Source organism: Hakea prostrata, chromosome 2 (assembly GCF_041222555.1).
Source record: "Hakea prostrata isolate BN-2017 chromosome 2, UWA_Hpros_2, whole genome shotgun sequence".
Lineage (NCBI taxonomy): Eukaryota > Viridiplantae > Streptophyta > Magnoliopsida > Proteales > Proteaceae > Hakea > Hakea prostrata.
The window spans coordinates 63,677,006-63,688,936 of record NC_142601.1 but is presented as its reverse complement, the minus strand read 5'-3'; the positions used below and the strand labels follow the sequence as shown (position 1 = coordinate 63,688,936).

The window sequence follows — 11,931 nt, the reverse complement described above, 5'->3', positions numbered from 1 at the left end:
GAGCCCTAAGTCGATTGATAGAGCGGTAAGATCCATATTTTTCAGTGAAAATGTCATGGGTTTGACCTTTACGGACGACAAAACTACCTCTGATGATGTAATTGAAATACGCACAAGCTAGCCCAGATGAACCTCAGACACCAAATCCAAAAAACAAATGAGACAACTTTTGTGTTGTTTAAAGATTTTTAACCCAAATCTCTATTCTATGAACCTGGTAGATGATGTGAGACTTTTAATTAACAAATGAACCACAATAGATTACAAAATCACCTGAAATTAGAACTGCTATAATCAATTAATATACAAGTATCCACTTGATATGAACTCTTCCTCTTTATTGTTCTTTTCCTGCTATCTTCAACAGTCACTGGTTAAACTGTAGCCCCTCCTTTGTTTCCTCCAAACAGCCATAACTGCTTACTGTAGATATCTAATGTCAAATGTTATGCCCACAAAAAAAATGGCATTATTTGGTCTATCCATCATGCCTCTTAGATTGCTGCCCTGAATCCTCGTTTCTTGGACTCTGATTATTTTTTATGCAATTCTTTTTTAAGTCCAGGAAATCCATGGCATCCCAATACCTTTCTATCCTCCTACCACCTTTTCTTCGTTTGGGACTATTTGAATTTCCCACAGGAAACAAATCAGAACATCTCCAATAGTTTGATATTCCCAGTGGAATTGGCTGCAACAAGTGTGGAAGTCTGACCGCGCCAACATACGGAGGATATGAATTGAGTAGCATTATCATCCTCATGGCCAAACAATGAGTCCTCACAGCCAAATTCGAATGACAAAACTGGCATTGGGAAAGCTTTGTGGTAAATGAAAACCTGTTGCATAGAAAATGAGAACCATATCATAATGATTAAAATGGGCAGAAAATGCGTCAGGTATAATTGCCTATAAAATGGATTTGTCTCCTCCCCATAATTATAATAAAAACATGCTTCCACTTCAAGTTTACAAAGAAAGATTACGAAATGCCTAACGCCTGGCCAACACAAGGAAATCAAATTAACTGAAGGCATTGACAAAAGAATTCTAAGAGCTTAAAAACCAAAAATAAAATAAAATAAAATAAAAATGAAAGGAAAGCTAGGTAGGGCTAGCTTTGAGGTCAACAATAGACTTACTGGTGTACTTGATACATCTGTAAACAAGTCCATAGGCTGGGAAGAGCATCACGGTTCAAGTTGGTTGTAACAACTATCTGGTCATCATGTACAGACAATGAAGCTGAAATCATTTGGGGAGATGTTGACACAGTTCAGAATAACAAGAAGTCCAGAAGGAAGCCAGGTAACTGGACTGGCAATAGATTTTATTTAGCATGTTTACTCTGTTACATGGACCTAATACTTTTGGGTTGATTTTATATTAGGTCAGAGGATTCTGTAAGCTCTGATGCTAGGGATTTGATCCCTATATGAGAATGGGATCAGGGTAGAATTCTATTTAGTAGTCCTACATAAGTGTCTTTTGTGGTAAGCTCTTAAGCTTTAAGAGATCCTCCCAACACACATGGGGGATTTCCTGTTTTGCTAGTTTCCATGAAGTTACAAGTACAGGAGATAATACCCCCCCCCCCCCCCCCCCCAAAAAAAATCAATTTCAAAGTTTTTTAAGGTTGTGCTTGATTCTGAGAATGGCTCTGCTGGAATGAGGGTTGCTCTACTATGGAATTCAGTAGGGGAAATTTGGTGAGATTCTGATTCAGGACAATCAGCTAAGACTAGTTCAAACCAGCCAACTAGTCAAAATAGAGGGTCCCCTTGCGCCACAATTTTGGTCAATCAACTGACACTGCTACAGTAGGAGATGTTGTGTTTTGACCCAAATTCTTGTACCCAATTTGGAAGATGGACCTACACCGACATATTTTGGTGGGTGACCCGAATGACCCGTTTTCGAGATCTTGTGGCTGACCCGTCTACCTGATTGGAGTCTATATATAGGTATCTTATGTTCGCCAACCACATTATTAAAAGATTTGGGATTTTTCAATTAGGGTTTTGGGTGAGAATTCTTGTGACGCCGTTCTGGGCAATTGGTCGTGAGATCTCCTTCTATTCTTCTTCTACATAGTGAAAAACCTCTTCTTCTTCGCCCGTGGACGTAGCATACTGCGTTTATGTGTGAACCACATTAAATATCTGCGTGTTTTCGTTTTGTTTATATTTCAATTTGCTATTTTGTGGTGTTTGTTTTAACAAACTATTATCAGAGCTCTTGGTTATTCACGATCTGTACATCCATGGCTTCTACATCAACGAAGTACAACAACAACAACAATAAGCCTTATCCCAACTAAATGGGGTCGGCTACATGGATTCTTGCCTTCCAATCAGTTTTGTTTGAGGTCATGCTAGATGCAAGGCCTAAGCTATGCATATCCTTTCTCACTACTTCTCTTAAGGTAATCTTAGGTCTACCCCTAGCTCTTCCAGTCCCTTTAATGGATTATATCACTTCTCCGTACAATGGCATATATAGGTCTCCGTTGAACATCATCATGCCACCTCAAACATTTTTCTCAAAGCTTATCATTTATGGGAGCAACTCCCAAACCAATTCTAATATGATCATTCCTTATCTTATCCTTCCTAGTTTTGCCACTCATCCATCTTAGCATCCTCATTTCTGCTACATTGAGTTTAGCTATATGATTCTTTTTAACAGCCCAACACTCTACACCATACATTATAGCTGGCCAAACAACGGTCCTATAAAATTTTCTTTTAAGTTTTAATGGAATACGCCAATCACACAAGACCCCAGACGCATCTTTCCACTTCATCCAACCTATTTTAATTTTTTGGGAAACATCATCTCTTTACATCATCTCTTTATTTATGATTGAATCTAGGTACCGAAAACAATCACTCTAAGGAATCTCCTTATCGTCAACTCGTCAAGTAACACCACCTCATCGTCAGCCAAATCATAACTAAAGTTACAAACTAGATATTATGTCTTCATTCTACTTAGTTTAAAGCCTCTTGATTCCAAAACTGCTCTCCATGATTCTAATTTGGTATTAATCCCCACTTGAGTCTCATCAATCAATATAATATCATCAACAAAAAGCATACACCAGGGGACCTCCTCTTGAATGTCTTTGGTTAATTCATCCATTACAAATGCAAATAGATATTGGCTTAAAGTTGATCCTGGATGTAGCCCAACTATAATTAAGAATTAATTACTTTGTCCCCCACTATTCTTACAATTATCACTGAACCATCATACATATCCTTAACTATGTCTACATATTTACTTGCAACACTTCTTTTCTCTAGTACTTGCCAAATTAACGCTTTAAGAACTCTATCATAAGCTTTTTCTAGGTCATAAATACCATATAAAGGTCTTTCCTACATTCTCTATACCTTTCCATAAGTCTCCTAATTAGGTAAATAGCTTCCGTTGTAGATCTTCCCGGCATAAAGCCAAACTGGTTCTCCTTAATTGTAGTTAAGTATCTCAAACGGGTTTCAATTACTCTCTCCCATAATTTCATAGTATGGCTTATCAGTTTAATGCTAGTATAGTTATTACAACTTTGAATATCTCCTTTATTTTTGCAAATTGGAACCACGATGCTCCTCCTCCATTCATCTGGCATTTTCTCTATGCTCATAATCTTGCTAAACAACTTAGTTAACCAAAGTAGTCCATGGGTTCTTAAGCTCTTCCATACTTCTATTAGGATTTCATCACGACCTTGTGTCTTATTGAGTTTCATCCTCCTTAGTGCTTCTTTTACTTCGGACATCGAAATTCTCCGTATATAAGTTCGAAAATTGGTGCCTTGGTGAATGGTGTAATCATTTGAATCATATGTGCTTAAAGTATGCACGTTTAGTAAACTAGAGAAATAGATTTTCCATCTTTACTTAATGTCCACATCACATACTAATAATTTACCATCTCCATTTTTAATATATCTTCTGAAACTCATTTGAAAAATTGCCTCAAAACAAGAATCCATCTGGGTTTCTTAGGACTACTCCTACCTTCTTAAATCGGACTCCATCTGGACCTCCCCTATCCCCTCTAACCCTTCTTGGGTTTGGAGAAAGCTCCTCCTTCTCCGTCCTAGGGCCCTGGCCAGTATCACTATCCTAGTATATTCAGGATCTTCCACCTATTTCTGGCTTGATCCGTGGCATCCAATGGGCATTTTGTACTCTCTTCTTGGTCCCCGTCTAGTCTACAATACCTGCATCCCTAGAGACGCCATCCTATCTTCATTCATCTCTAATGGTTCTTAGTCCCCCTCCCCCCATCCCAACCTCATGCATGTCTGGGATTCCCTTCCTCCCCTCTCACCCTCTGGCTTCGATCTCACCATATGGCTTCCTTCTCCCACCAAATCCTTCACTACCTCTTCAGCTTGGAACCTCATCCGTCCCTTAGACCACCTTTTTCTCTCTTGCCCTTTCCCCCACTCGCTTTGGTCCTTAGCCATCTCCTTTATTTGGCCTTGGTCGAGGCACCCTTGTAGTTTTGCTAGTGATTGGAATTGGATCTTGAGAATCTTTTCGGGTTCCTCTATTTTTGACCTAGTAGGTAAGCTAATCTTTGGAGCCACTATCCACCACTTGTGGTGAGAGCGCAACCTCAAGAGATGGACCTCCAAATCTCGCCCCTTAGACTTGATTTGGAGGCCATTTGTTTGATGTTTCTTCTGGCTTTCGTCTCTTCCCCACCCCCGGTGGCAGATTCCCCCAAGGACTAGGCTTATTGTTAGATATTGGGGTCTCTCCGCTACCTTGCGATCCTCTTCTTGATCGGTTTCCCCACCCCCTCTCTTTCCTCTTTTTGTCATTTAATATATTATTTATTCACCTGAGAAAGCAAGAAAGAAAAAAAAGCATGGTCAAGATCTCTACTCTTCCTATCCTTCATCTTACCTATCTTATAAATAGATTTTTCCCCTTCCTTCGTGCCCAACTTATTGTATAACTCTTCATACTTCTTTTCCCTTACTTTTTCCATAATTTTCTTAGCTTCATTTCTATCCAACCTATACCTTTGGAGATCCTCAACATCCTTAGTTTTTTTGCCATGTCTTAAAACTAGCCTTCTTATTCCTAATGGCAGCTTGAACCTCAATATCCTATCACCAAGTCTCTCTATGAGAATGGAGCTTTCCTTTTGAATCACCTATGACATCTTTAGTCACCTTTTTAATACACACAGCCATCTCATTCCACATTGCATTAGTATCCCCCTTAAAATCTCACTTTCCTTGTTTGACTACTTAATTAGCGAAGGATTTCAAGCACTCTCCTTTTAAGCTCCACCATCTTATCTTGGGGATAGTTAATCTTGCGCTTTCTATGAGTTTTTTGGGTTAGGCACATATCCAAGACCACAATTCTATGTTGTGTAGTTAAGCTTTCCCTTGGTATCACCTTGCAATTCTTACACAACAATCTATCAATCCTTCTAATTAGGAAGAAATCTATTTAACTTCTATGATGTCCACTTCAAAAGGTAATTAAATGCTCCTCTCTCTTTTTGAGGTACTTACAATAGATAGATCAAAAGCGACAACAAAATCTAAAATTGAGATCCCTTCCTCATTCCTCTCTCCAAAGCCATATCCTCCATGTACACTCTCATATCCTCTTTGATCTTTCCAATGTGTCCATTTAGATCACCTCCTATGATAATCTTTTCTCATCGACGAATTCCTTGCATTAAGCATTCATATTTTTCCAAAATTCTAGCTCTAGACTTTCATCCAATCCTAGTTGAGGTGCATATGCACAAATTAAATTTACGAACTCTTTCTCCATTACTAGCTTGATAGCAATAATCCTATCACCCACTCTTTTAACATCCACCACATCATTTTTAAAATCTTTATCCACTATTATACCAACTCCATTTTCATTAGTTTTATCCCTAGTATACCCATTGTTGTCACGGCAATGAGGCGATGAGTCGACGAGGCACCCTCCGAGGCGTTTTTGAGGCAGTCGAGGCGTTTTAAGTGAAATTTTTACTTTTTAGTGTACATCTCATACACTAATTCATTATAAACATATCTTATATATAATAAAAAAAACTATTATTAGCCATTTAGCCTACCTCAAGTCATCCAACATACTACAAACCACACATAATAAAAACAGAGACACGTACACCAGATAAGAAAAAAATCATTACAATGATACAATCAGGTAGATGAAATAGAGATGGAACAAATTCAACGAAGAAGAATCGTTACAAATAAAAAAAAAATGCAGATACACCAGATTGCAGCTCTGAACCATGCAATTAGGTGCAATTTGCAAGTCACTGACTCACATAAATGGTGAACAAAGCTATGGACGACATACAACTACATAAGTATATAACATAGTTACAACGTAGGGAAGAAGAAGAAAAAAAGCATTCCAGCGACTTACCGTCGCCTGAGATGGTGACTAGAGTGACCGGAAGCTACTGCAACTTGGTCGCTGACTAGCTGCAAGCCTGCAACCGCAACAGTTGCAAAATGGATTTAGGAAAAAAATTAATGATCCGTCGCAGAAAGAAAAAGAAAAAAGAAAAAAAGAGCATTTTGGCGACTTTCCGTCGCCTGAGATGGTGACTAGAGTGACCGGAAGCTGCTGCAACTTGGTCACTGACTCGTTGCAAGCCTGCAACCGCAACAGTGGGTCGCACGGTGAACAAAATAAATTTGGGAAAACAAATAATGATCAGTTACAGAAGAAAGAAGAAGAAAGAGAGTCGCACGATGGCACGTTGCTGCCGCCGGAGGTTGGCCGCTGCAAGCTTGCAACTGAGATACAGTGGAGTTTTGGTTAATGAAAAACAGAAACCAAAGTCTAGAATTTGACGCTGGCTGTCGCCCGGTGACGCTGGCTGTTGCCGGTGTCACTGGTGTTGCCAGTGTCACTGGTGGTAGGAGTCGGAGACGAAGAGAGTAGCAGAGGGAGAGTAGAGAGAGCAGAGAGGTTAGGGGTTAGGACTTGATTCGATTGAGTATGCTCGAATGGGATTTCAATCTCATTTTTCCATTTTTTTTAATTAATTTAATGTTACAAATAATAATATGTAACACATATATAACAATTCACCCCTTAGATTCTTTCCGATTGGAATCTACTTTTCAAATTATTTTTTACCTTTGATTTGGAATAAAATAAGTTACAACTTTTAAAACCCAATTAGTCGGTCGCCTAGTGGAATATTGCATCCGAGTCGTCGCCTCAGACGACTCGGAGACGCCTCAGAGCCGAGTCGAATGCCTTATGGACTTTTCCTGAGGTGAGTGTCGCCACAGGCCCTTCATATCCGCCAGGACGCCAAGGCGACGCCTTGACAACTATGAGTATACCAAAGTTTGAAGTCATCCAACTCTTTACCTTTTTTACCCTTCCATCTAGTCTCTTGAATGCAAGCTATATTAATCCTTCTTTTTCCTTATAACGTTCATCAATTCTAAGCTTTTACCTGTTAAAGATCCTACATTTTCAAACTAGCTTCTTTACCAGCAATCGTCCACAACGTGGGAACCCTTGCTTAATTATCACCGCATCCAGGCGCCGAAACGATGCGTCGCTTACAGGGGACGCCCTAACTAACCCTTACCCACTTATCACTACACCTGGGCCATAGTGTAGTGCTTTGCTTCTTTTGTCGAGGGACGTCCTAGCATAGCGTTTATCATATATGGTTGAATCCATGAAAAGGGTTTGGCTAGATTTTTCTGGCGCTAGCTGTTGACCTGACGCACCAACCCTCCTCCTTTACCTAGGCTTGGGACTGGCAGCAAAACACTGGCGGAGTTGCATTAACGAAGTACGGTATTCAAAAATTCAACGGGAGCATCAGTTCAGTTTATGGCAAGTTCATATGTTGGCATTTCTTACTTAATAAAGAGTGAAGAATGCCATATTTGCGAAAACGAAGAAACCTGCAGCTATGTCTGAAGACGATAAGAATGATATGGATGATCGAGCCCTCACCACAATTCAATTATGCATATCCCGAAGTTCTGCAAGAAGTTCTCTTGAAGAAGACAACGGCATATTGTGGTCGGCATTGGAAAGTTTATACCTCACAAAATCCCTCACTAACAAGTTAAGGCTAAAGCAACAGTCATATACTTTGCGTATAGGTGAAGGTACTTCTTTCACATCTCATATTGCCACTTTTAACTTTATTGTTATTGATTTGCAAAAGATAGATGTTAACATTGAGGATGAAGATTAAGCCCTACTATTGTTATGTTCACTATCATTGTCATATAAGCACTTTAGAGACACCATGGTCTATGGTAGAGAGACAATCTCAATTGCAGATGTCAAAACGAATTTCTAAGTAAACAGAATATTGATGATGAATTGACAACAACCAAATCTAAGGGTGTTGGTTTGACGGTTAGGGGTTAAATTACCAAGAGAAATTCGGACAATGACAAGAAAAAATCTAGGTCAAAATCAAGGAATACAAACTTGACCCGTGATTATTGCAAGAAAAAGGGACACATCAAATTAGAGTCCTATAAGCTTCAGAACAAGCAAAAAGCAAGTGGTGGTGCCAATCAATCAAAGAAAGAAAACTCTGCAAAGGCTAATGTTGTTGAAGATGGGAGTAATTCTAAAATGCGATTGGTGTCTGATAACAGAATTAGATCTAAAGAAGAATGGATCCTAGATTCAGAGTGTTCCCACCATATGTGCCTTAACCGTGAGTGGTTCTCTACTTATAAACCTTTTCAAAGTGGAGTTGTGTTGATGGGGAATAATTCTCCTTGTAATATAGTCGGAAAGGGAAATATCAAAGTTAAGATGCACGATGGTATTATCAGAACTCTAACAGATGTCTGGCATGTTTTTGAGTTAAAAAAATATCTCATCAATTTGGGCACCTTTGATCCAAATAAGTACAGAAACACAACCGAAGGTAGAGTCATAAAGGTCAGTAAGGGTGCCCTCTTATTAATGAAAGAAAAGAAGGTTGGTAACTTATATGTCTTGCAGGTACTACCAGTCATTGGATTTGTTGTATCAGCTTCATCAGTTTCTGATTTAGATACTACAAAATTATGACACAAGAGATTAAGTCATATAAGTGAAAGAGGGATGGTTGTGTTGAGCAAAAGGGGTCTATTATGTGGTCAAAGTATAAGAAAGATGAGTTTTGTGAGCCTTGTGTTCGGGAAGCAAAAGAGAGTTTCAGTACTACTATTTATAGGACCAAAGGAGCTCCGGACTACATTTATTCAAATATATGGGGGCATCCAAGGTTCCTTCAAAGGGAGCTAGTGTTAGGTCTTTATTTACTTTTATTGATGATTATTCTAAGAAGGTCTGGATCTACTTTTTGAAGCACAAAAACAAAGTATTTGTTACTTTCAAGCAATGGAAGCTTTTAATTGAGAAGCAGACTAGAAAGCAAATTAAAAGATTGAAAACAAACAATGGCCTAGAATTTTATGAAGGAGACTTCAATGAGTTCTGCAAAAATAAGGGAATTACAAGACACCATGCAGTTGTGAAGACACCTCAACAGAAAGGAGTTGCACAACATATGAACAAAACCTTGTCAAAAAAGGCAAGGTGCATGTAATCAAATGCAGAACTTGGCAAGGAGTTCTAAGCAGAAGCAATAAACATAGTAGCATGGTTGGTGAATAGGTCTCCTTACACGACTATTGAGTGCAAAACTCCAAAGGAGGTATGGATTGGTAAACCTGTTGATTACAGTAATTTAAAATTTTCTGAAGTCTTACTTATGCACATGTGAATGATGGAAAGTTGGAACCTAGGGTTACGAAGTGCATTTTTCTTAGGTATGGATATGGAGTTACTAGATTCAGGTTATGGTGTCCTGATCCAATTAATCCTAAATTTATTATTAGCAAACATGTAACTTTTGATGAGCTTACTATATTGAATCCTATAAAAGAAACTCATATTCACAGTGATGAAATTCAGAAAAGTTATGGGGAGAAGGTGTAGTTTGAAGTGGACGATCCATCGACAAAGAAAGCACAAACAACATCAATTCAACCGCCCACTCTTACTGAAGAAGAATATGCTCTGGGGAATCGAGAAGAAGAGAGAGTACAACATTGTCAGAAACAAGCCAAAGAGGAACATTAGGTCACCACAAAAATATGGGCATGTTGAAATTGTTGTTTTTGCATTGTTTGTTGTAGATATATCTGCAACATATTCAAAAGCTATTTCTTCAGTTGATTCTTCAAAGTGATTGTTGGTCATGAACCCCAACTGCAACATTTGCTGGTTTGGTTTGGAAAACCTTGAACACCTCTTCTTTTCTTCCCCTTTTTCTAGATCTATCTGGGAAAAGCCCTCTTCTCCATATGGCACTGTTCGATGCGTTCCTTCGCATTTGGTCTAGATTGGTCCTTGATTTAAGAAACTTTTCGGGTTCTTCCATTTGCGATCGGATTGGTAAACTAGTGTTCTGTGCCTTAGTCTATCACCTTTGGTGGGAGTGCAATCTTCGGAGATGGACTTCCAAAACTCGCTCTATAGACAACATTTGGAATGCCATCTATTTTGATGTTTCCTCTAAACTGGTAGCTATTCCCCATCCCCCTGTTGATGATACCCTAAGGAATAGGCTTATTGTTGTCTCCTGAGGTCTTAGTTCTTCTTTTCGGTCTTCTACTTAAAGACCTTGTAATTCTTCTTTCTCTTTAATATAATTTTTTATTCATCCAAAAAACAAAGGAGATTGGGTCTCTTTATAAAAATTAGACATGAGAGTTCGTTAAGCCACCTAAAGGGAAGAAAATTGTTAGTAGCAAATGGGTCTACAAGAAGAAAGAATCCACCACAAATGATGGAGATGCCAGATACAAGGCATGGCTGGTTGCAAAATTGTTAGAGATTCTAGATACAAGAAAAAAATCCACCAAACGGTAGAAAATTGTTGGTAGCAAATGGGTCTACAAGAAGAAAGAATCCACCACACATGATGAAGATCCTAGATACAAGGCACGGTTGGCTAGTCAAGTACAAGGTGTTAACTTTAATGATGTATTTTCACCTGTTGTTAAGTATAGTTTCATTTATGTTTTGCGTACTAAGTTGCTATGCATAATTTGGAGTTTCAGCAACTTGATGTGAAAACTGCATTCTTGCATGGTGAACTAGAAAAACATATTCATATGCATCAGCCTGAGGGTTTTGTTGTAGAAGGAAAGGAGGACCAAGTTTGCTTGTTGAAAAAGTGCTTATATGGTTTGAAGTAGTCTCCTAAGCAGTGGTATAAAAGGTTTGATTCTTTCATGGCTACTTTAGATTACAATAGGTGCAAGTATGATTGTTGTGTATACTTTAGAAGACTTTTTAATGGTTCATTTACATATTGGCTATTATACATTGATGATATCTTGATTGCTACTAAAGATATGGATGAGATCATCAGGTTGAAGCAACAGTTAAGCATTGAATTTGAGATGTAAGACTCGAGGGCAATAAGAAAAATATGAAAATTATGAAGGATTGGAAGGCAGGGAAGTTATGGTTATCTAAACAAAAATACATGGAGAAGGTGTTGGAGTGTTTTGGCATGAAAGATGCAAAACCTATTAGTACTTAGACTTTTAGCTGCTCTATCACCTCAGACAGATGAAGAGGTGAGTTATATGTCACGTGTTCTATCTAGTGTAGTTGGTTCCATTATGCATTCTATGGTGTGCACTCAACCTGACATTTCACAAACCGTTGGTGTGGTAAGTAGATACTCATCATGTCTAGGTAAAACTCATTAGGAAGCAGTGAAAAGGATACTTAAGTATCTAAGAGGAACCTCCGACGTGTGTTTGGAGTATGGGAGGAATGGTGATAAGTTGACAGGTTATGTTGACTCAGATTATGTAGGTAATCTTGACAAATGAATGTCACTCACAAAATATGTGTT

The 11,931-nt window shown here is 38.6% G+C and overlaps 1 protein-coding gene across 2 annotated transcripts in view; it reads right to left on the bottom strand.

Annotated features, from left to right (window-relative positions):
* Window positions 1-10: 10 nt before the first annotated feature.
* The window catches only part of LOC149025631 (protein SPA1-RELATED 4-like), a 30,791-nt gene continuing 18,870 nt past the window's right edge, over window positions 11-11,931 (bottom strand). Inside the window, exon 8 of one of the 2 annotated variants that reach the window (XM_089145834.1) lies at window positions 11-839. In XM_089145834.1, the coding sequence (XP_089001960.1) occupies window positions 651-839 (189 nt within the window). In that variant the 3' untranslated portion in view covers window positions 11-650. Of the gene's footprint in view, window positions 840-1,936; window positions 6,499-11,931 lie in introns of those variants that run through there. The other variant, XM_089145835.1, reaches the window with a different exon arrangement.